The sequence below is a fragment of the Podarcis erhardii genome (assembly GCF_964252035.2).
Source record: "Podarcis erhardii genome assembly, chromosome: 4".
Lineage (NCBI taxonomy): Eukaryota > Metazoa > Chordata > Lepidosauria > Squamata > Lacertidae > Podarcis > Podarcis erhardii.
The window spans coordinates 26,623,071-26,649,283 of NC_138508.1; the positions used below are offsets into that span (position 1 = coordinate 26,623,071).

The 26,213-nt window shown below is 42.5% G+C and overlaps 1 protein-coding gene across 10 annotated transcripts in view; it reads right to left on the bottom strand.

Annotated features, from left to right (window-relative positions):
• Positions 1-26,213, bottom strand: part of ATP8A2 (ATPase phospholipid transporting 8A2) — a 318,937-nt gene that overhangs the window by 99,468 nt on the left and 193,256 nt on the right. For all 10 annotated transcript variants that reach the window (XM_081860135.1, XM_081860134.1, XM_081860133.1 and 7 more), the window contains 2 exons: positions 7,992-8,066; positions 2,895-3,017 (listed from right to left, as the gene is read on the bottom strand). In XM_081860135.1, coding sequence (XP_081716261.1) covers positions 2,895-3,017; positions 7,992-8,066 — 198 coding nt within the window. The remainder of the gene's footprint in view (positions 1-2,894; positions 3,018-7,991; positions 8,067-26,213) is intronic.

Sequence of the window (26,213 nt, forward strand, 5' to 3'; positions counted from 1 at the left end):
CTCAGTTTTTGAACGTAATCTGTTCCGGAAGACCATTAAAAAATCGAGGCACAAAGGGCAGTCTGCAAATTCAATAGAGAAAATTGGAAAAAAAACTCAGCGGAAGCCGTTCGACTTCCAAAGCGCGTTCAAAAACGGAAACATTTACTGTACTTCCTGCTTTTCGGTGTTCGAAAACCAAAACGTTCGACTTCCAAGACATTCGAAAACCGAGGTACCACCGTACCTACGCTTCAGGTTACAGACTCCACTAACCCAGAAATAGTGCTTCAGGTTAAGAACTTTGCTTCAGGATAAGAACAGAAATCGGGCTCCGGTAGTACGGCAGCAGCAGGAGGCCCCATTAGCTAAAGTTGTGCTTCAGGTTAAGTACAGTTTCAGGTTAAGTACAGACCACCGGAAGGAATTAAGTACTTAACCTGAGATACCACTGTACATTTAAAGCATCACTATGCTACTTTAAGCAGTCATGGCTTCCCCAAAAAAACATTGGGAAGTGTTGTTTGTTAAGGGTATTTAGGGTTGTTAGGAAGCCCCTATTCCCCCCACAATTCCCAGAGTTCCCTGGGAAGAGGGGTTGTCAAATTATTTGTCTTTTAATGTTTTGGTTTTTTTACTGCATGGAGACCCAGAGACTGCAGTCCATAACAGAAAACAGAAATGGGATATAGATGTAAGAAAACAAACAGTCATTTCTCAAGTTAAATTTCTTGGCAGAGGGGAAACATCATTGCAGGTATGTTTTCTCTCTTTCTTTCTATTATCCTTTCCCCACTTTAATATAGTAATGTGTTTGTATGTTACATTGGATTCTTGTTTTCTGCTGGTTTCTCCATATGGGAAGACCAAGGGAGTCATAAGTCTAAAAACTTAGGGCCAAAACTAGACCTTGACATTTCTAGGCACAAATGCAGTCTGTGTTCATGTTTCTATTATGCAAGTAGAAATTGTGGGAAAGCCCAAGCAGCCTCAAGACTGGGCAATGAGAGGAAGGGGTGCTTAACTCTTTCTCACCCTGCTAGTCCTGTCAAAAAATGCCTCTCTGAAGCTGCTATTTGCATTTCAAGGGAAGCTCCCATTGTCTTCAATGGAGGCTTCCCATGAAATGCAGAAGGGGATAGAGTCAAATCTCTTCTCCCTACCTCCTGTGGTCTGAGGCTGCTTTAATTGCATTAAATTCACATCATGTCAAGTTGGAGCCTCATCATTTTGGGGTGGGGGTGTTAATGAGACTCCCTAAATTTGATTGGTTAAAAATATATTGGGGTTATAAAACCATTTTCCAATTTCTTAAGTATCTCCTCTCATCTGTTGGGTATGCCCTGTGCTACTACACAATGCAACTATTTTTATGAAACTATATACAACTACGTTGAATGTTTCAAGTTAACCATGCAACCAGTTCAGACATTTAGCAGAATATGAAAGTAAAATGCTGCCTTTACTCTTTTTCCCCACCAAATAACCATGAAGAAAATTAAGTTAACAGGAGCAAAAGACACACCAACCCTTCTTCATAAAACCCCAACATCCCAATCCTAAGTTTGCTTTCTTGAGAGATGGACATTTGGTGCTTCACATTCATCCCTTGAAAGACTTTTCTGATGAGCACCACCTCAGAACTTTTCTTTGTTTGAACCATACACATTTTGTTTAAAAAATAAAGCTTTGAGTGTCGAAGCTTTGTTAGTATGAATAGGTTAATAAAACAAGAGGGCTGAGAGAAGAGGAAATTCTCTAAAATATGAAAAGAAAATACATCAGTGTAATTTTACCTGCATATCTCCCTGAAACATCTTTTTAAAACCTCAACCTGACAGGAACAATAAAGTCATCTCAATATTTTCACAGAATCTCTTGAGGGGTGGAAGCCTTAAGGAAAGGCCGGCAGGTAAAAGAGTGGGAACATTTCATTACAAAACACAAAAATTGGTTATATAGTATGTGCAGGTCCATAGAAGATGCCACAGAGAGGGCACATTGTGGAGCTGATTCATTAACATGCAGATCTAGGAGGTTCTCTGTAATCTATGTGAGTTCTATGGTGAACATTCTAGTTTGGAACACTATGCATAACTTTTTGAACTCATTGCAGATGTGGCTTTAAATCAGTCCACGCTGGTTTCTACCCATGCTACCAAAGGACTTAGTGAGCTGGATGCATGTCAATTCAACACACTGAACACAGCAGGAGATCAGCTTCCAGCACACCATCGGAACTGGGCGCCAAAATACAAACCATGAGCTCAGCACATAGTGTGGCTGCCATGGTCTCAAAGGGTAACGTGAGCCAGCTCTTGTAAGTCAACATTCATGGCTTAAATTAAGCCAGGGTTTACAATAGCTTAGCTTTTGAACTTGTTACTAATGCTTAAGTTGTCCTGAAAGTCATGAAGTAATAGTTAAGGGAGGGAAGACTTTAAGTATACATGGGTACACTACCTTTCCTTAACCTCTGAGTGAAATGCAAGCAGCCCTCAGAGATTTGAGACTTGGCATGGCTCATTGGAGGAAACATGCACTTTAACTTGGGATCTCTGGGTTCATTGGCTTCTTCAGCACAGAGCTCCCTGAGGACCAGCTCATATGTGATACTGAAGACTACAGGTACTGAAGCCTGCAGTGGCTTCCACGTACAACACCCACTTACAGGGTGATACAACCACCAGCATTCCTGACCATTGGCTGTGCTGACAAGGAATGATGGGAGCTGTAGTTCACAAAATATAGAGAGCACCATGTTGGCTATTTCTGCTGTTGACCATTAAGAATTAACCATTTCCAGCTGCATAAAACTGGGATGCCACAGTACAAATTGAAAACTCAGTTTTAAACTAAAGTGCACCCCAAATGTTTTCTCCCTCTCCTCCCCAAAGCAAAACATTGCCTCTTACCCTGCTATTGAACCCATCAGCATTTTGAGTAATTTTGTAGAGCTGGGGAAACCTAAGCATGTTGTCTTGAGTGCACGATCGCTCAAAGATTCCCAAGGTGAAGGGAGGCAATGCCGTGAAAATCTAGAGAAAACAAAGGAAGTAATTAAAAACAACAAACCATTAACTTTATAAACAAGCCGCAGAGCATGCTTCATACCTGGGAGAAAATCCTGACACTGTTAAAAACAATAGCAGCAGTTCTGCTAAATCGCCAGTGCTGAATCTGAACTGTACAGTTCAAAGCACAAGAGCTTTCACCACTGGAATTCTGGGAACAGCAAAGCGAAAGGCTGCCAGTGATCCAGTGAGGGAGCTCCATGGGTGCAGCTTGGGTTTCCTTGTTGCTGATGACAGAAAGTATCAAATAACACATGGGTTGGGGATTAGGAATGGGCAAATAGGGACAACTGAAAAACTGAAATTGATAACTCAGTTCTGTACATTTCCACACCAGTTTGCAATTTTTATTTTTAAACGTCCTCATATAAATTCATCAGCATTTGGGTGCAAATTTCTCCCAATATGCACGTTTTTGTATGCAGTTTTGCCTAATACAATTTTTGCAAAGCAATTTTCCATAATGCATTTTTTTCTATGTTGCTTTCACTAATATTTATATGCACACTTTACTCCTAGCACATGCACTTTTGTACACATTATGGCTGGAGCATGGCACAACAAAATTGAGGAAAAAATGTGAGTTTCAAAGGATGGCTGTGTTTCAGTTTGCATATTAGAAAGTGCAAATTAGGTTCACTTTTAAATGAGGAGTGAATCAGATTTCTCCACCATTCCTATTTAAGAGACACATGGGCCTGCAATTGTAGTAAGCAATGGGAGTCCAAAATACGTCTGATGCCTTGGATAATGGCCAAAAGGAGAGCAGACAACCATTATCACATATTTTAGAATATGTGAAGCAAATGAGGATTGATGACCTCAGCCTCATTCATATAAAGTCACATGACCTATTTTTATTTCTTGCAAATTTATCATTTAATTCCAAAGGATTTATATCCTTCCTTTCAACAAGTATTTCCAAGGCAGCTAGCAAATGTTTTAAGTAAATGCATGTTTAACAGCCAAAGGAGCCTGTGGATCACATGGAGTCTAAATCAATCTTCAGCTGTTCTTCAGGAAAGAATCCAGGAAGGAAGGAGGCAAAGATAACATGAAGTGCCTGCTCCTGCTCTTCCTCCATTCCAGAGGCATCTACCACTAGGTATCCTGTGGGAAAGGGTCCTGGTGAGTTTCTGTTTTGATTTTTGCCAAGTTCAGACATCAAGCTAAACCACAGTTTTAACTTCTTTTACAGTCATACCTTGGATCCAAAATGCCTTGGAGCTCGGACGTTTTGGCTCCTGAAAGCCGCAAACTGAGAAGTGATTGTTCCGGTTTGTGAATGTTCTTTGGAACCCAAACATCTAATGGGGCTTCCACAGCTTCTGATTGGCTGGAGGAGCTTCCTGCAGCCAATCAGAAGCCGCGATTTGATTTTCGAACATTTTGGAAGTCGAATGAATTCTGTCCAACTTCCAAGGTATGACTGTATATTTTAATGTATTGTATCCCTCCCCCCGATTTTATGGTTTTATTTTTTTGTAAACTACTCTGATGGTTTTTTAAAAAACAAAAAACGTTCAAGCATTGCATAAATGTTATGAAATAAATGAAATGAAATAAATCATTAAAACATCTGGAAGGCCATAGATCTCTGCTTTAAAGTGATGCTCAAAGGCCACCATTGTCTTACTGTGATTTTACGATTGGATTTTGACTTGACTTGCAAGCAGTCTTGGGGCAATCCATGCTCTTAAAGGAGGGGCATAAATGACTGCAATAAACAAGCAAGTAAACGTATTCTGCTGTCTTGTTTGTGCCATGTGTAGCATCCCCCCAATGCTGTTTTAGCATCATGCAAATACAGCATGTCTTATGATGACTGGGCTGCAGTCACAAGCATAATCACTCCAAAGTAATTTCCACCAGTTATGAATGAGACTTATATTCCAAGAAGATATGTGCAGAACTGAACAGTAAATTAGCTGAATTTACTGTTGATTCCAAATCATTACACCCACCACATTTTTATACAATCTGTGATAAGCTACACAGGGGGAAAAAGGTAATTTCCCCATTTTGCATTTTATTAACAAGGAAGCTGCAGAGCCACAAAACAATGAGAATAGCTTTCAGGAACTGGCCAGTTTCCATACTGAAATATTCAGATCTTCACATAATTAGATGGTTAAGGGATAATACTGTAACTACCAGATCAAGATGGTTAACTGATGTGTACTGTTAGCCACCTGTGTAACAGAGGTAAGAAGACTACAACCATTTGTTGCCGGTGCCTGCTTCCAATCAATGTGTGAAATTCAGCAGGTGGCCCACAATCATTTGGTTCTTCTCTTCTTTTAGTATTCCCTGGTGACAATTCTGGATTGACAGCTTATGCCAGAAGTAGCAGACTTCCCTCTTCTAGGAAAGGAAGCCCTCTCTGAGTTTAAACATGGCAACCGTGTGCTCCCCCTGGCTTTTTAGTGTCTCCCTTTTTCCTTCTTTCCTTTGTCTCTTCCATCCTTCAGGCTTCTGTATCTTCTGGCAAAACTACAAGTTACACGAAAAATTGACTGGATTGGCTCTAGCCAGTGCATTTGCAGTGTGATGCCCTCACCACTGTCCTGCCCCCTCCTGATAAGCCACAGCAATGGGGAAGATGGAAGGTCAGGGAAGCAGCACTACCCCACCAACTGTGGGCTCAAAAAAGTCCACACTCTCACACATATGTATATATCATACATATATATGATGTTTTCATAATGAAGCTGCATTATACTCATTCTGGAATGCTTCTTTGGTTGGTTTCTAATATTTTCTGATCCTGTATATGCTGTTGTCAGCTTTTATTATTATTATTTGGTTTTGATACTACTGTTGTACTGTATTTTGTGACCGTTGCCCACTTTAAACTTTTTATGAAAAGGCAGAATACCAACAATTTCAATGAACAAATGAACTAATTATTTAATTAAAGCCATTGGAGGATAATGCTGAGTACATATTTGAAATAAGATTCATGCTTAAGAGCAAAGCTGTCTGCAATTTCTCACAAACCAATGCCACCCCTTACCTCCCATAATGAAAGTTGTACATCATTTGAATTTTCTTTACCTAGACTTATATCTCCTGCACTGTATTTACGTTCAACCAGCTGTCTCTAATTATATACCATTTCTATTTATTTTCTTTGCAAAGGGGGGGGGAGGGAGGGAGAGAGAAACCAGTTCCTTTTTATAAAAGTTTGGAGTTTGATTCCTGCCAGAAACATGTAAGAAGCCTGGAGAATGCAGGTGAAGATCAGCTCCAACAAAGGGCCGGCTATTCCTGGGGATCAGTAACAGCAAGAACATTTCCTAGCTCCATGATGTCATCCATCTCCTTTGAATTAGTCACAAAGCAACACACCAGATGGGGAGCATTCTGTATTCTTATGTGTTAGATGAGAGCCAAGACTAATGGGCAGCTCATATGATTGACTTTCCCGGCTGTGTCCGCATGCATGAGGAGCAAGTCGCTCGTTCCTTGTCTTGGGATTGCCCCGGTCGCAGCTGCCAGCTGAGCAATCGTGGATCTCAAGGGAGTTGGCTATTCCCACGAGCCGTATTTGTATAACAAGGCCTTTGGGATACACTAATCCATCCCCTGTACGTACCACACAGTAATACTGACGTGGGGTGTGTGTGTGTGTATGTCCCATCAATATTTTGGAGAGGTTGACATGTTTTCTGACTGTTGTCACAATTTCTGTGACACCTTAAAGACTAGCATATTTATTGGGGCAGACTTTTTTGTGAATTACAGCCCACTTCTTTAGATGTATCTGATGAAGTGGGCTTTTGAGTTCACAAAAGCTTACACCATAATAAATCTCTTTTAAAAGTGCTATGGGGTTATTGTTTTTTTGGTGGTGTCTCCAGTATTGCTGCAACAGGCTAACACAGTGGTAATTGAAGCACATCGCTAGTTGCTTATACTTTAACTGAGCCGAAGTATCTTAGCTCCCTATAACCAGTGAAAGACCACAGGGTAGTTGTGAGGTTAAATATGATGACACCAAACTGCTTTACAAATTTTCAGCGTTCTGGGTAAATGATTAACAGCTATGCAAAAGTAAGCTGATTTGGTGTTTGATGGGGTTACTCCCAGATTGCAATCCTGTACACACTTATTTGGGAGAATGCCCTATTACACTCAATATCTTCCCTTCTCTGCTGTAATACAATATTACGGTCATGCACATATTATCTGTGCAATCTTCCACTGAATTGTTGATTCAGGGAGATGCAATTCCTAGTGTGCATATTGTTCCGAATTTGCTGTCTGATTGCATATCTAATTGCATGAGTCTGGGGTTTGGACAAAATAGTGGTAATAGTCTAGAAGTATCAACTGGAGTGTAATGAAACTCTTTAACTGAGTTTATGAAAAATATTGTGAATTCATGTTCTTCAGAGAGCAACCGTAACCTCCTGAAAAGGGTGATGGACATATTGTAGACTTTTATGGTCAGTGAGAGAGATCAGTGGTTGGAGGTCATTGCTGGTTTTGCCACCATTGTTGATTCTGTAAGGCCAAAAGCAAGGCGTTTCAGGAGTGTTAGAAATAGATTGAGGTGGGGCTTTGCAACAGCTACCCGGTAAATCTGGAGCCCCATTTCTTCCCTGGAATTGGTATAGAAAAGGGAAAAAAATCAAGGGGGAATCTGTACCCCACTTTCTGCACTGGCTGACAAGGGTCTGGCAGGGCTGGCAGTTCTCCTGGTATGGATTCTTTGTTGCTGCTCCAAATTAGAATATGCCAAGTACTTTTCTTTTAATTTTTGCCCTCAAATCTAAGGCAGAGCAAGAACACCTCCCACTCCCCTCCCCCCCCCCGCCAGTTACTCGCAATACATATACAGATGATCAGTAGAGATAAACTACATAGACATAAACAGCAGTGGAATGCCATCCGGGCTCTGCATGTTATCAAGCTGAGACGTGGGACACTTACCACATTGTAGAGGCCAATGCACCACCGCTCAAATAAAATCTGCCCAGAAAATCCATTAACGAATGCAAACCAAAGCTGAAATAGAAGAAAGTTACACAAGGCTTTAGATCAACATGCCACAAACATTCTTTCTATGCGCTGAAGAAGAGGAGAGTGTGCAATGTGGACATCATCTGGAGACAGCTGCTGGATGGGTTCTAAAAATAAGTGCTCACAGTTGTTCTCTTTTAAATAGAGCCGCACTGCTGAAGCGATGGGAGGCAATCTGTAGAATTTGCATCATTGCACTAAAATAACAAATCTTTTGTAAACTAGTATGAAGATCCATTGGTCCTGGAAAAATTCTTTCTTTTATCTTAGGTGTTTATATCCTGCTGAATCCCTTGCAGACGACCGCAGTGCCTGGAGACAGACAGGCAAGTGGTGTATCCACAGCAGTGATCAGAAAAGGAATGACCACTGGGAGGAGCACAGAGAAACTGAATGCCCTGGTGCACCTGTAGCAGCACAACTGTACGCCTTCATCTGCCCCACCTGCAAGAAAACATGTCTCTCCTGTATTGGTTGTGGAGATGACAACAAGAGCTGTAACTCTTCAAATGCTTGACTTTTCCCCTGAGGGTGCACACTCTGTCTCCTGAGACAGATGGCTGCCAACAACAATTATCCAAGTCCTTAAGGGGTGTAGTCTTCTTCTTTTTTTAAAGCATCCAATGGATTAAAATTACTCACAAAAACAGAAAACTTCCTTAAAGTGTCTGCTGAAAAAGAAAGGTACATGTCAGGTGCTTGAAGTTCAACAGGGAGGAAGGCTGTCTAATCTCAGCCAGGCCAGAGTGCCACAGAACTAGGCCCACAACACTGCATGCATGGCTTCTGGTGGATAAAAAGGTCAAGGTAAAGGGACCCCTGACCATTAGGTCCAGTCGTGGCCCACTCTGGGGCTGCGGTGCTCATCTCGCTTTATTGGCTGAGAGAGCCGGCGTACAGCTTCCGGGTCATGTGGCCAGCATGACTAAGCCACTTCTGGCAAACCAGAGCAGCGCACGGAAACGCAGTCTACCTTCCCGCCGGAGCGGTACATATTTATCTACTTGAACTTTGTCGTGCTTTCAAACTGCTAGGTTGGCAGGAGCAGGGACTGAGCAATGGGAGCTCACCCCGTCGCGGGGATTCAAACAGCCGACCTTCTGATCAGCAAGTCCTAGGCTCTGTGGTTTAACCCACAGCGCCACCCGTGTCCCTTTTCTGGTGGATACACCTACACAAAACCAACCAAGTGGCCCAGTAAAGGCACTGCCCTGATTTGGGATTGGGTGGAATGTTTCCTTATGGACTAGCAGAACACTACCCTTTTACTCCGAGTTCAGACCAGTTCTGGTTAGGCCAAGCTGTGTTGGATCTGGGCTGCTGTATTATAAACCTATGCTTCTGGAAAATCTGTAAGACAACAGAGCTCTACAGCTGGAGATCAGCCATTGAGGATAGCTCTCTGCATGCCCTTGCAATTAATACTTGGTGCATGGATAGTATGAGCCCCAGGTGAAAGTCAGCATGGTGTTACAGCAGCAAACACGGACACTGAAGTAATCTGTCCTTTTACTCGTGAATCTTCAGATATCATGCCCCCAAGCGTGGTAAAAACCCATGTCTATCCAGGCATTGGTGTAAATCAATCCCTTTTCCTTCCCTGACTGGAAAAGGATGGCAGTGTGCAATTAACACTCCACTTCTCTTACTTCTGCCCTGCTAATAAAAGCTCAGCAGGATGTTGAGTTCATAGGAGCCAACTCCTAGGGGCTAAGGTCCCTTTGATCCCCTCAACAAAGTATTTTGAGGGGGCTGCCCTCCCAAACTTGATGGGCATTGCCATTCAGATGGGGAGGGTGCCACGTCATGTGATCAATTATGCAGGGTGGGGCATACCTGGGCTCTGCCAATATTTTATTCAAGTTGACACCCCTGGATGAGCTGCCCTGAGACTGCAGTCTTTAGGACCAAGACTTTACATTTTACTGGCAGGCACAAATTCTGCTACCTTTGTACTGATTTCCATCTGCCATTCTGTGGCATCCCTTCTCCCACCCCAACCAGGTATTACGAGATTGCTTTATAACTCTTCTACCTGCTTTCTTAGACAATACTGGCCTATTTGGTACTTAAAAAAAGAAAACTTTGCTGAAAGATTTATGCTGTATCCTTGGATCAATGTCAACTTTACAGAGAGTTGCTGGGATATGTTTCTGACTCTTCCAAACATTAACCTCTTCTAGGAAAGGAGAAAAAAAAAAAAAGAGGAATCTGGCTTTGCTACACAAACATCACTTGTAACATTTTACGGAGCGTCCTGAACTCATTTTTATCATTTGCAGGTGCTGCTGGGAATTTTATGGGCAAAACCAAAATCTTTTGAAACCACATCCAATTCTGGAAAACTGTATTTTATAAAAATAACCCTCTGCTGGATAATCAAACCCGCTCACTTCAAGGGAGTTACTATGTAGATGGGCCCAAACCACCACCACCACCACCAACAACAACAACAAAATGAGGATTTTTTTTTTTAAAGGAAGAAACTGGTATTCTAAAATGGAATATTACATGATACTTATTTATGCAAGAACTGCACAGGTGACAATGAAGCACAATGAGAACACATTGAGCTTTTCGTGTCTTCACCAGGACACGTGTGTTATACATTCTTTTCCAACACTGGACAAAGTTGTCGCGATTACGCCGCGTTATAGAAAAATGGAGTATATACTAGCATTGCAGAGTTTTCCCTTGTCAACCACCAATCAGCACAAAGCGTTTGTGTTCTGTCTACCTAAATCAGATGTGGGGAACCTTTGGCATAACTTACAAACTGTCCTGCATAGCTTGCAAAGATCTTGTTGTTTGTGGAGACTACATATGCAATGTTCTCAGAGATATAAGGGGGGGGGACACCCCCATCTGCCTTCCTTCTCCAGGTCCCAGTTTTAACAAGAAATGCTAACTGCCTATGCTGGAGACTGCCCACAGTTGACTTACGACTCGGTGAGTCGGTCGGAAAGCTTGCCAAGTCTCGCTCGCCTTGCCAAGCTCCTGGGGAATGCAGCCCACAACGGCGGCACTGCTATGAGCAAATGGACCCAGAGTTATTAAACGGCTTTTCTGATTTGGGAAAGGAGCACTTCTTTGCTCCACTTAACTGTTGCCTGCCTGTCAGAAATGCCAGGGCCGCTTATTTATAACACAATTACAAAATGAAAGGCCTTCTCCGAGTTCACGTTAGAGGGCCTTATTCAAATCCAAGGGAACTCAAGAGCTAAGACTGGAAATCCAGGTTGACGTGCTCTCATTACCTCACCTTATTATGGCTGACGTAGCATAGATCTGAGATTAGCTGCAACATCTATAAGAAATGGAGCGTGTGAAATGATGAAGGAGGGCACAGTTCCATATGGAGAAAGAGGCACTCCATTTTGCAGATTTGCTAGTTTTTGTGTGTGTGTTTGCTGTTTTTGCATACAGTACAACCCTAAACATGTTCACTCAGAACAAACTTTCAGTGGCCTGGTCACACATAATGTAAAACTATGGTTAAGGTTAACCATAGTTAAAGTTGAGGCATCAGGCAGACAACCTATTAAACACTGATTTATTACATCACAGAGATAGCGCTTTGATTTTATTTATTTATTACCACTCTTCACTCTGTGGCTCTGTAGCTTTTGGGTGGGGGTGGCTCCTTAACCAAGAATGAGATTTGGGTTCCCAAAAATAACACTATGCTACGGTTAACATTAATGAAGGTTTATAAGCTGACCACAAAATATTGCTTAATAAGGAACCTTTCACCACAACCTAATAAAACTTAGTTAAGCTGCTGCTCTGGATTCACACATAACACTAGGTCATGGTTTAACAAACTATTAAGTATGAATCAGATTGCAGCCTTAGTCTTTCATCCTTAGGCAAAATTTATACCTAGTGTTTGGCACCTTGATCTGCATCTCTGGGTGGCTATGACTACAAATTCTGATGGTGGATTTGTAAGAGAGGTAACAGTGCACAAACCTGACCCAAAGCCATGCCTGCTGGACCTGCAAACGTTTTTAGAAGGGTGGTGCTGTAGGCAAAACAAACACCAACAACTTTGAAGTGAGCATGCACGTAGAATTTTATGCCAGGGACCATTAAAAACCCCTCAACCAACCTGCACCATGAACTGATACATTCCAAAATTCCACCATCTTGGTCACTCATCTCATCCTGCCTGTTTTGAAGTATAGCTACAATGCTATCTCAGCACAGCAAGTCTAACTAGGTGACCTCTGGTTTATATGTGAATTTATGAGATGGGGCTCTTGTCCTTTAAGGCATAAGTCCAAATGGCCATTTGACAAAGAATGTTTATGAATCAATATCCTTTTTTATTTTATTTTTTATAATGCCACAAGCCAAATGCAAGCAGGTGACCTAGAGGTGAAAGGTCATGTCCTGTTGCAGATTTCCAGAGCCACAGAGCTCACACACCTGCCATAGAATGCATTTTAATAAAAAGATCAGGAAAATATGTATTCATAAAATGGCCTCACTTGGAACAAGTTCCTAAGTTATTTTAATTGCAATTTACGGCTTTACACATAATTATTATGGAGCATTTAATGCTTGAAATAGTAGGAACTAATTTGTTTAAGCGCTTGAAGGTGCTGGGATGGCAAATTGTCTCTTCTAAATGTGAACATTTATGATGTCTTGATAATAGGCAGCTTACCGAGGACTAGAAAGCTTTCCCCCAATCCTGCTAAAGGGCATGGAAAGCTGATGTAATCAGGGTATCAACAATCGCCACAGGCACCAATTACAGGCAGGCTGGATACTGTACAGAGAATGTGTTAAATTCTCAATATAGGCTCTCCTTCTGCACACATTTTGCATGCCTTTGCCAAATAAGCATTTAAAAAACAGTTTTTTTTAAAAAAAAAAAACACAGGCTAATAAAGCATGTTTGTTTATCTCATGTGCAGTTCACTAATAATCTATCCTGATTAAAATTCTCTTTGTGACAGATGAATTTTTCAATACCAGCAACATATCCTGCTCAAGAGCACATGGCCTGAAAAAGAATTCTTTGTTATGGGAGTGTAGCATCATCTTCCTTTAAAAAAATATAGTTTTATTTATCATAATCATCATCTTGTTATAGATAATGAATATGACAGACGTGCCCGAGATTCACTTGGCTTGCCAATTATTTTCTTGGCTTAGGAACAGCTATCACAAGAGTACAAGAAAGGGATTTCCAGAGGGGGAAAGGATTTTTCTATTGACCCAGCCTATGTGACCATAGTGATCCTGTGGGAAGGATGTTGGCAGATGTGCACTGAGGATGCCCCCTTAATGATACCAACTGTCAGCAATGGATGGATCTGTCAATTCTGGTTTCCCTCAGTTCCTCACTCATCCAATCCCAAATTCAGTTTTCCACATTTCTGCATCCATTCACAATTTATTTATTTTTAATTTTAAAAAGTCTTCAATGAAATTCACTGGCATTTTAGTGCAAATTTCTCCTTAATATACATGTTTTTGTATTCATATTTGCCTATTATACACATTTTGGCAAAATGTGTTTTTGTATTCATATTTGCCTATTATACACATTTTGTTCCCTAATATAGTGCATTTTTGTATATTATTTTCATGAAGACATGCATTTCTTATTTTCATGAAGACATGCATTTCTTACTTTGCTCCAATGTTACATTTGTGTACACATTACTTGGGTGGAGTACTGCATTGCAAAATTCGCAGAAGTGCAATTTTCAAACGATGGCCTCAGTCAAGCTAGGCACTAAGTAAGAGTGAATTTTCTTAGGCCTCTAATCAAGGACCGTGCTTCCAAATGGCAGTTCTTTGCAAACTTGGTGATGCCCATACTAACACCACCTCTTTCCCATTACCAACTCTGAAAAATACCCACAGAGCACCACTTAGGTTATAAAACCTATCTGCACAAAGCTAGGCAAAGGCATGGTCTCGTGGAATAAATTTTGTTTCATAATTTACCTGCCCCAAGCTTCCAGATGGGATGAATGAATGAATGAATGAATGAATGATGTTGCACAGTTCCCCTCTTTTTCTGAATAGCATCTGCAGTATTTTACACAAAGGTATGCCTGCTCAAAATGGCTATGTGCCTAGTTCCAGTTTAAGAAAACTGGACCATGTGCAGCCTTTGCTGGCTAATGCCATATAAAACCCATTCAAGAACTCTCCCTGTATCCAAAACCTGTATCTGGATGCTGAGATTAGAATGATCAGTGAATCAATTCCCCTTATGCCGAAGAACAGACAAAAATGTGTATCACTTTAGCCCAAGACCACAGAATTTAAACTGATCTAATCCCACCAACCTTCAGTTCGGTGGAATTGTCTTACAGCTAAGTACAGGAGCTTAACTGCATTGTTAACTAGACTACAAGACTCATGCATTGCACCTGGATCTCCTATTGAAATATGCTGGTGGTTTTTCTTTGTTGGCTGTCTTGGGAATGACTGACCTTTCGAAAGGGATAATTTTGCGTCATGGTCTGAAGGAGGAGGATGGAAGCTTATCCTAATTTTCTGTGGAGCAGGCTGTGAGACTAGTTATCGGGAGGTTCTGAACCATGTTTGAGGGCCATAGGCAGCTCTATGTTCTGCATGCAAATGGTCTCGGTTTGATCCCTGACACATCTAGGTAAGGTTGGGGAAGTCTCCTGTCTGAAACTCAGATGAGCTGTTGTCGTGTAGACAGTGCTGAGTCAGATGGAATAATGGTCTCACACAGCAGCTTCCTGTGTATGTTTTGTTACCTTTTAAAACTACTGAAAGTTTCAGGGCTTCACAATATTTAACAAAAGTTTTCATGCCACTTGGGATTTTAGAACAGAGGTGGGGACATGAGTGGCAGTGTCCGAAAATCACCTTTCAAAGTGACAATCGAAAGGCCACTTTGCAAAGGGCTCCTGAAGACCATTGAGGGCAAAAGGATGGCAGGTGATGGACAGAAGGGTGGCTCCACCCACCTGTCAAATTGTGGCCCTCAAAGGGGAGAAATAACTATCCGACCAGCTGAGCTAAAAAGGTTCCCTGCTCCTGTTTCAGAGCATTTCCAACAAGCTTTTATACTGTATTTAGCTTAATTATAATCTTAAAAAACAGCCCACCTTCTACCTCCAGGGTAGTCTCTTCTACACAAAACTCACATTTTTTCTATTTACCTCTGCATTATCTGTTCTGATTGACTGTGTATTTCCATTATCTCCTAACAGGACCTCCTGGCTAGAACTTTCCTATCTGCTGCTAGATGATCTTTTTAACTGCAGAAGCCAGTAGTGGAGCCTGGGACCTTCTGCAATCACAGCATGTGCTCTGCCACTGAGCTGCAATCCATCAGCCACGGACTTACACATTCCCCCCCCCCCTTTCTGAGTTCCATGTTTACACTGACTGCAATTGAGAGAACTTCTAAACCAGCCCAACTGCTCTACAAATTTTCTGTCCGCCTACACCCTTAAATGGCCTTGTAGCTCCTTCCCAAAGAACTTCTTTGTTCTGTTCTCTCACTCTAATAATTGAGGCCACTGCTGTACTCCCCAGGAATATAACATGACTATCACTATTAATAGCTTGGTGTATGTTAATGAGACTCTGCAGCATCTTCTCACTTGAAGCCTGCAATCAATCCAGACTGTGATTTTTTTACGATACGGTGTTCACCAGTGTGTAATTGACCAGCAACTCGCACGAAAGGAAGGATATGCTTTAATGTGGTTTGAAACAATCTGCTAGCCTTTTTAAAAACCAGCCAGCATTTGTACTGACATTTTGAAGTCATGAATTATATATACGTCTTACAGGCAAGTTCTCTGCTGATGAAGGAAAGGATTATAGCGAAGACATACAGACAAGGGCTTGGCTTTGGGGGGGGGATCTGGATTTTTATACACTGTGTTGTGTGTCTTATTATCAATGGCTTTGTATTTGTTTTCCGAAAGTATTTTAGCATCATGGTTAGTTTCAGGCAACTTCACAAATGAGAATTAGCTACATTTCTAATTTGGAAGTAGTAACTCTGAAGCACAGGAGCTATGGGGAAAGAAGACCCCTAAGATTAAAAGTGGAGTGTCACAGTAACATGTCATGCTGGGGGGTAAATGACATGCCTTTACATTATAAGTATTAGTCAGCTACTAGTTGGGAATCTCCTAATTTTCTGGTTGCCACTCATACTCTCTAATCTCTGCCCATATAGGAGCATAGAAAGCTGCCTTATACAAAGCCATCTCATTGCTCCAATACAGCGCCCTACCTTCTATAATGACTGGAAGGAGCTCTTCAGATTCTCACATAGAGATGCCTCCTACCCTGCCTGGAAATGCCAGGGGTTGAACCCGGGACTTTCTGCATGCAAAGCAGATGCTTTATCACGGAGCAACAGCATTTCTCCTATATGGGGATGAGGGTTGATGCAATTGAAGCTAAGTTTGTAACAAAACACACACAGAGATGGCCGGGTTTGCACGTAATGCTAAACCATAGTTCATTAAAATATGCTTCATTAAACCATAGCTTGCTGTTATGTGAGAACCCAGGCCATCAGCTTAATTATGGTTTATAAACTGTGGATAAAGGTCATTCGTTAAGCAAAGTCTGTATTTGGTTTATGAACCTCAGTTAACATTAATCATAATTTAACACTATGTGTGGATCCAGACTTGCTCCTTAAATATGCTTAAGGAGCTGCTGACAGAGGTGCAAAGAAAGAATGGCAAAAAAATCCAAACTACAATCCAGGCTTCGCTGTTGTTGCTGGTACTTTTGATTATTTCATGATGTAATAAACCCAGGTTTAAGTGATCGCTGGCCAGATGCCTCAGCTGTAATTATCGTTAATGTTAACTAAGGTAAACCAGGCCATTAGCTGCTATCTCTACAAGCAACAAGATTGTGTTTTCCATAATGAAGGGGAGACACGTCCCCAAAGATCTCACTGGCGGTAGAGATGGCTCTCTGCAATGCTATACTAGGAGATGTGGCACTGGGACATGCGTCTTAGCATCTGCTTGGCTCCAGAACGAACGTAATTACTTAGGAGATTTTAGCCTGGCAAAGGGGAATGTTAGGGAGTTGGTATATAAACATTTGTCAAAACAGAACAGGATGAAATAGGTTTCCAAATATCCTGCTCCAAGCAGAATCCAAACAATGAAATAAATGAAAAGGCGCCGTGAAAGAAGGACAAAGCACCTGCCAACTTTGTACATTTTGGGTTTACGGAAATGGAAAGCCTTCCTTCAAGTATATCAGAAGCATGGAGTACGAAGACAGTATTATATTTCTCTTATGCATTAGGATGTATAAAAATGTCTGAGAAGAACAAAATCCAATATTGGCCCTTCTGCTTAATTGTGCAATAGGATATTATGACAGAGGATAGCTCACCCTGGGAGGAATACTCCAATTGTTCCAACTGGAGATAATGCAAATAGAAACTGGAGGAGGGAGGCCATCAAGACCGTGGCAGAGCAGTGGCAATTTTACTTTTCCAGAAAAGGTGCACGTTAAATATAATAATGCATTTAACATCATGTCTCCTTTGGCCCTCAATATGTATTTCCCTTTTGTGCTCCTCTTTACCTTCTCCACCTGAAAAGTATTTCAACCCATTTCTGGGAAAATGCACTGCCCTCCTCCTCCTCCTTCTTCTTCTTCTTCTATACACACTATTGGCAAAAGCTCAAAGGGTCTTACAGCTTAAGCAATTCATTTGCCAAAATACACAGTACACTATAAGCACATGAAATCATTTCACCAACCAATGCGGGTTGTTTTTTTTTTTTAAAAAAAAAAACTTAAAAAAATTATCTTTTGAGCTTTTTTGGAAATTGATTAGCTTTCCCCTCCCCTATGAAACATAAAAAGAAATGCTGCACAGCTTGAAAATTCTGTTTGCAGCATTTTCTGAGGAGCTAGGAATCAGAAGATAGGCAGCCAGAGTCTCTGCGTGTTTATTTGAACAATCAGTGGGACTTAGGACAAAATTAATATTTCACCGGAGATGCGTGGCAGTAACCAAGCACTTCTTGGTATTGAGAATGCATCCTGATTTGCTGGCATAAAGCTCATGCACATCCACATAAGAAATTTAAAGTGCCTGAACAATCAATTCTTCTTCCCAGGGAACTCTGGGAATTGTGGTTCTGTGAGGGTGATCGCATAACAATTCCTAGCACCCTTAAAAACTACAGTTCCCAGGATTATTATTTTTTTGGGGGGGGGGGAGCCATGACTGTGCTTTGAATCTGTAAGTTGAATATTGAGCATTTTTTCTGATTTGTTTGCAGGGTGGTTATGAACAAATAATAAACATTCTTCAATAACAATACCACAGTAAGAATATCACAATATAAATGAACATTAATTCCTGAATTGCTTGTGGGATGTTTATACAGTCATACCTCATGTTGCATTTGCTTCAGGTTGAGAGTTTTCAGGTTGCGTCCCGCGGTGACTCAGAAGTACTGGAAAGGGTTACTTCCGGGTTTCGCCGCTCGCGCAGACGCTCAAAATGACGTTACGTGCGTGCGCAGAAGCGGCAAATCGCCACCCGTGCATGCACAGATGCGGATTGCATTTTGAATGGGGCTCCGGAACGGATCCCGTTTGCAACCAGAGGTACCACTGTATGTCTTCCTATGAATCATTCATTCATTCTACATCCCTGTCACTTCCCTAACTGCAAACATCTGTGTGCTTTTAACATGGGCTTGTTGCACCAAGGCAATAAAGCACTTGAACTACAGAAACTTAAATTTATGAGATGTGCTCAAATCCCTCCTGCAAAATACCAACAGCCTGGGCAGGGCCGGCACAGCCACTAGGCAGGGTGAGATGGCTGCCTCAGGTGGCAGATGCCCCTGGGAGGGCTTGCCCACCCCACTACCTCTGCTGCTGGCAGAGATGCGGTGCAAGCATCAGTGCTGATTTTGGGCAAGATCTTGTTAAATTTGTGCCAAATCTCATGCAGTCCATGAGATCTCACCAGATATCAGTGCTAATGTTGCCACCATTTCTCTGCCAGCAGCAGAGGCAGCAGAGTGGCAGGCGCAGGTGGTGATAGCAGGGCAGCTCCTCCCATCCCACCCCGAGCAGCGAAACAGAATATGATGCCCCTTAAGCTCGGAGCACCATAAATGTAGCATTCCCATGTCTCTTTCTCTCTTTCTGGTAATGGATGGGAAAAGAAAATGGTATGGCATAATTTCACTGCGGTGGATGTGTAGATACTCGGACCACAGTTACATCATATTGTGCCTTTCCTACATGTTGGGGGAGAAGAGGAGGTGCTCTCAGGATCCTTCTTTCAATGGCGGTCCTGTGGCTCATGTGTAGTTCTCCCCTTCCTCACCAGTAGGGCATACACTAGGGACACTCAAAGGTTTTGTTATGCTTGCATTTTTAAGTGAACTGGACGAATACATGGAACACATTCATTCTTCATTTTTCACACTCCTCTGAATTATGAGATACACTTTTCAGCTAAATAATAATGTCGGTTAGATAAAATTCAGAAAGGAGAATAGATTTATGAAGGAATGCATGTAAGACAGGCATTGGACAACAACAGAGAGCCTCATTAATCCCTAGTATGCATAGGATTGTAACCTAAATGCTCGAAACTGCAAAAACAACAAATAAAATAAAAAGGAAGGAAGGAAGAGCCAGTGGTTTGAACAACACACAGTGGCCTCCCCAACAACCCCACTGGTGGTTCATCCCTGAATGACATCAGGGGTCTGTAGATTTGTGGTAGAACACATGCTTTTCATGCAAATGTTTCCATTATCCAATTTGGTACCTTCAAAGTGGGGCTGGGAATAATCCCTGACTGAGATCTTGGAAAAATGCTGCCAATTAGTGCAGTTAATACTGGGTTAGATGGGGCAATGGGCTTCCTAAGTATAAACCACTGAAAGAAAAAGAGTTCCGGGGATTTGTAATACTTAACTAATCGCATTATAAAAACACTGTGATTTCATATAGCTGTAGATTTTAGAGTATTCTGTGAACTGCCCTGAGACCTCTGGGTGTAGGATGGTAAAAATTTTCTAGACGCTTTTATACTACAATTTTTTATAAACTTCTTTCCTCAGGGTAAAAAACCCCTGTAAGTCTAGTGAGAGACACAACTCTCACAGTAAATGACCAGTAGATTGCCTTAGGACTTAAGGTCAGGAATATGCCCTCTGGTTCCATGGCTTTCCACTCAGTTTTGTAGAAGCACATTAGTAGAAATAATTGTTCAGAATGAAAATTAGGGGTGACAGCTGGGTGGAAGGTGTGGGCTGATAAAAGCTGGGGACAGGGGAAGGAGAAAAGAATGGTAACTTTGCTGAAAATCTCACTAATATATTTGACAATAAAATAAACAGCCTGGTGTGTGGGTACTTTTCAGACTCGAGAATCGTCCCAAGAAATAGGTAAGGTAAAGGTAAAAGTAAAGGACCTCCTGCTGTTGTGGAGGCAACTTGCTTTTGACCTAAGATAGATCTACTCTAAAGAAAAGTCATAGCAAGGCCTTCACCCTTGGTGTGGGTCTGGCTTTCCTCCTGTTTGTGCAATCTACATGATAGATGGTGAATTGAATGAGATGGTTCACTTATCAGTTATGTCTCTTTTCCATCTCCCTTAAAGACTGTTTTATTAACTACTCAATGTGAACGTATTCGTTTATGGCCCATTCTTCATATAATTACAACAACAACAAGATATTTCCAAGGCGGTTGTAAAAGTTCTCAGGAGAAGAAATAGGGAAATTGTTTAGGAGAGCCATGGGTGCCATCACTTAAGCCTAAATGGGCTGGGTCCAGGCCACCAAAAGATCCACTTCCTTTGTATCCTCCTGCCCTAAATCTCCACCTGAAGCTGTTATTTGCCCTGCTAGAGAAGGTTCCATGAATGTCAATCTTGGAATGGCAGCTTCTGCGTGTGGGGTATCAGGGCCATGAGGGAAAGGCTTAATCCACACCCTTACTGCCATGGTCCTGTCATGGGGACGTACTACTCAGATGCAAAAATCTCAAGATCGACGTCATGCATTAACATTACGACCAATATAGTTTTAGCTCTGCACAAAGTCTACTAGCCACAATAGCTGGGTTCTGCCTCCTCATTTAGAGGCAGTAATGCTTCTGAGTACCGGTTTCTAGGAACCACAGGAGGGGAAAGTGACCTTGTGCTCAGGTCTGCTTGCTGGTTTACCACAGGTATCCGGTTGGCCAGGGTGAGACCAGAATGCAGGACTACATGGGCCACTGGCCTGATCCAGCATGCTTTTCCTGTGTTCATTAAGGTGAGATGTAGTGTACAGACCATAGTAACCATTTCTAAATTAGCATGTGCCCTTATAAATTAGGCACATGCAAATTTCATTCAAATCTTCACCTCATATTATTATTACTTTCCTTTTTTTAATGCATAAAGGCAAAGCCAACAAAAGATCACAAAAGGTGCTGCTGATGCAAATTTAAGCAGCATCCCCATGAGGGCCATTTCCTGTGAAGCAGGCCTAACACTACTGTGTTGGAATGGATGTAGTTCAGAACTATGGTGAACGGAATGCATGTCCCAGAGGTGAAGTGTCCACTGGGGTTAAAAAAGCCCTGGTAAATTAAGTGGGAAAAATGCTTAACTTCTGGATCAATAAATAAGAAGGAAAGCAGATTAATTCGGCTGCTTGGAAAGTCCATCAATAGAGGAACTTCAAAATGTAGGAGGAAAGCTTTGTTTTTAAAAATAACATTCATCTTGTGATACAAGAAAGCCTAAGAATTCCTCTTTGCCTTAATCGTTTTTTCAGTCATACAGTATACATAAAACAGGACAAACTGCCTCTCTTAATATTTTGGGAACCGATTCAACTGTTTCCAATGGAACTGCATCCAATATATTTTTTTAAAACAAAATAAATAAATCTGGGTCAGAGCAATTCAACAAAAGATGGTCTACAATGAAGAACATAAAAAGAATGACTGAACATTCCAATACTGGACAAATAAAGCCCAGTTTCTCCACAATCTATTTGCTGTTCTCCTTCTTTGATTCTAATATAATTTGATAACTTCATGATCTCAGCGACTTTCTGCATCTGCTCCAAACAATCAAGCAAACAGTAGGAGGTTTCTTTCTTTTAAATTAGTGGCAACACAAATCTTGGCAACATATAGTAAGCTCTTAATAAATTCCATATCGAGCTTTCTAGTTTAGCTTTTAAGTGACTTAGGAAGGAACTGCACCCAGTACTTTCATGTGGTTTCTTTCACGACGCGTAATTTCCATCCAAAATAATCTAGCAAAATCCACACTCCAGATCTCCAAGTTTCTACCTACAGCGATTCTAACTTTAGAGTCTAGAGAAACTATCAAATCTACTTTTCCTGCCACTGTAGCAAACACCCCGATAATATTTAAAAGATGCCAAGTGCTTTTTTGCATTAGTCCTCTTGTCAGTCAAATGTTGTTTCTTCTTCCGTCCCTAACATAAATTAACACACAGGTCACGACCTTTGGCTTTGTAGTTGACATATGCAGATTATAGCTAATCCCCGCGTTGCAGCAGGTGGAAAGGTTGACGGTTGGTCCAATGTAGGCGTCCAGATCCATAGATTTTAGAGGCTCAGTTTGCAAGTTCCATCCATTTATTCCTCTCATGGAGTCATACTCATTTAGTTTATCTGAAAAATAGTGACATCTAAAGGTGTGCAGGTAATTCAACGTCATAACAGAAGGGGGGAAAGGATCATAAGGGACAGAGACCGCAATCTGAGAGAGAGAAAAAATAGGCAATGTGATGTCGTTTTCCTCAACAGTTACTATAGGGAAAAAGATGCATATTCCTGGTTTTGTATTACCAGGCAGAAATGGAACTTGGCTCAGCGCCCCTCCAAGACTGGTTTTTTTTTAGACTGTACTGTATTCTGTAACATGTCACTGATGTAATAACAGTGATGGATTTATACTAGATCGTTGCCTTATTAAAGATCATATGATGCTTCCCCAATGTTACTGCATCGCTGCCGTCTGGAGCGGCACTTGCAGTATAGTGCAACAAAACCAGGACAAAAATAGAAAAGAAAGCAGAATGTTTATGGTATAAAAAGATACAGGATTTCAGCAGGGTGTTATAGGGCATGCACCGATAGGAAGTGAAGCATGATGCGTTCCCCAAAACTTCTGTGGGAGCAAACAGTATTTAAAGTGGGATTGTGTATAACTGCTCTCATGAGCACCAACCACCATAAAATACGTTAATAAGAACAATAAAAAGGGCACCTGGCGGGACCATTATTGCAGACCCAGCAATAAAGTGGCAATGCAAAAACTGGGATTGGGCACAAATATCACCAGAGTTTCTTTTACTGACTACAGTAAGAATTCACTTCTTATCGAACTCGCCATCCCTTAAAGTTATTCCAGACAAGCTGTGTAGTCAGCTAACTGTGTCCCCTTGCAATTATCCAGCTCATCTGCCACACTAGGAAAAGTAATGCCCAACTGGCCTTGAATTCCTAATGTTGTGCTAGCCCTCTTTCTGGGGGTCAGGGCTGAGACATTCAGCCATGAAACCAATTGCGTCCTGCTGTTGTTGTCTTCAAAACTTCATAAGGTGTATTCTAAAGAAGAGTTTCTGATTTTGCCCCTCTGGATTTGCCCACATTCCACATTTGTTTTGGATGGCTGTCAAATACTGGCCTGGTTCACACACAACACTAAAGCAAACAATGGCTTAGTGTGAATGAACAAGCCTGGTAACAGCAAGGAAAATGCTGGTCCGTCACTTCTCTCCAGCTCATTTCACTACTGGTTTGGCTTAGCATTACATCTTGTGGTTTATTTCACTCCAAACAAGCCATGAGCCATAACCAAGTTGTGTGTAGGTAAGGTTGTAAGCAGGTAAGTTAGATTGCACTTCTATTGACAGAGGGAAGCTGCCTTACGATTAGGGATGGATGAATATGTCCATCGAGGTTTCTCTCCCCCCACCCAATCTTAAATTTGGTCCTTCAACCAGCCACAACAGTTTGTGAGTCCTCATGAAAATTCATCATCATTCTAGTGCAAATTTCTCCTAATACACGATCTTTGGATGCAATTTTGAGTAATATACACGTATTTGCAATGCAATCTCCCATAATATATAATGTCATTTCAAATGTTCCACAATATTGTGCACTTTTGTATGTTATTTCCACTAATCTATGCATTCATATACACACTTTACACGAATATATACATTTCTGTGCATGTTAGTTGTATTGCAAAATTCAGAAAAGTGGGCATTTCAAAAGAGGGCCGTGTTTCTGTTTGCTTCTTGTTTCGGAAAGTGTGGATTAAGTAGGTTTCCTTTTAAATGGTGAACTGGATTTAAATGGTGAAGTGGATTTCTCTCTGAAATATACTCGGAGTCGCAAAGTGATTTCATGCTCTTTATTCAGCTCATAGTGGTGAGGAGGAATGAATGAAAGTCCCCTCAAAGTATCTGCCTTATATACCTTATTTACACAATGGGCTGCACATGATTGGCTAATTCCGGAATTGTACTGTAAACCAATCAGGTTGTGGATTCACTTCAATCTGGAGCATGATTGGGTGGTTCCTGCCAACCAATCATACTGCTGCATTGTTCTAGGACCAATCAGACTGCTGCATTCTGAATCCTATTGTTCTAGGACCAATCAGACTGCTGCCTTTTGGATCCTATTGTTCTAGGACCAATCCGACTGCTGCAGTTTGGATCCTATTCGACTCAGTACATAACACCCCTCCCCTCTAAGTTCCAGTCCTGCCCGGGAGGTCGCATTCATAGTCCTCAAGGTACGCTGGCGGCCTACGTGTGCGTTGCGGCCTGGGGTGTTCCCTGGTCCGGGGTTCAGGTTCTGGCTCGTGTTCCAAGGATGCTGGCTGTGATGGGGCTGTTTGGTCTGGCGCAACCGGCTCGCTCAGTCGTGGTTCTGGTTCCGGTGTCCTTTCGGCCTCCCGGGACCTCTCTGTATTTACTGGTTCTGCCTCTCCTGCTGGCCCCTGCTGCTCTATGGGCCTCACTGCCCCACTGTTCCCCTGGGACTCCTCTGACCTGTCCTCCTCCTCCTGGTTTTCTCCCGGGAATCGTCGCCGTATCTGGTCACAGTGGCGGCGCCAGCATTGCCCCCCATCCGTTAGCACCTCGTACGACACGGGGCCAGTGACCCTGGTGACTGTGGCGGGTACCCATGCAGGGCCTGCCCCAAAATTCTTTGCGTACACTGGGTCCTGGGCCTCGAAGGTCCGGGGGTTCCTGCCTTCCCCCACCCCTACCTCATCCTGAGCTCTATCGGGGTGAAGGCGGTCCAATCTGATTGCAAGGCGCCGACCCATTAGTAGTTCAGCGGGGCTCCGGCCAGTCGTTGAGCTGGGGGTGCTGTGCTGTGCTAGAAGGAATGTGGCAAGGCGGTACTCCCAATCCCCTTGCGTCATGCGGCGAAGGGTGTCCTTGGTGGTCCGCACCATGCGTTCTGCTTGGCCATTGGTGGCAGGGTGGAATGGCGCCGAACGGATGTGGCGGATGGCGTTCTGCGCTGTGAAGGTTTGGAATTCTCCTGACGTAAATGCAGTCCCGTTGTCTGAGACGAGAGTGTCAGGGAGCCCGTGCGTTGCAAACAGCCTGCGTAGTACCCGGATGGCTGCGGATGTAGAAGTGGATGGTACCAGTGCGACTTCCAGCCATTTGGTGTAGGAGTCCACCACTATGAAGAATGTTTTCCCCTGAAAGGGGCCAGCGAAGTCCACATGCAGGCGTGACCATGGTGCTCGGGCAGACTCCCAGGACTGGACTGGGGCCCTTGGGGGATCTGGGCGGGATTCTTGGCAGGCCTGGCAGTGTTTGACCCAGGCCTCTATCTCTCCGTCGATCCCCGGCCACCACACATAACTCCTGGCAAGGGCCTTCATTCTTACTACCCCTGGGTGTGTCTCGTGTAGGGCTGTGAGGACCCTTTTGCGGAGGGGCTGGGGAACAACGACCCTGCTTCCCCATAACAGGCACCCCTTGTGGGCCGACAGTTCATGTTTGCGGGTTGTGTAGCTGGCGAATTCTGGCCCGGGGCTGCTGCTGGGCCATCCCCTCCACACCCAGTCCAGGACCCGGGAGAT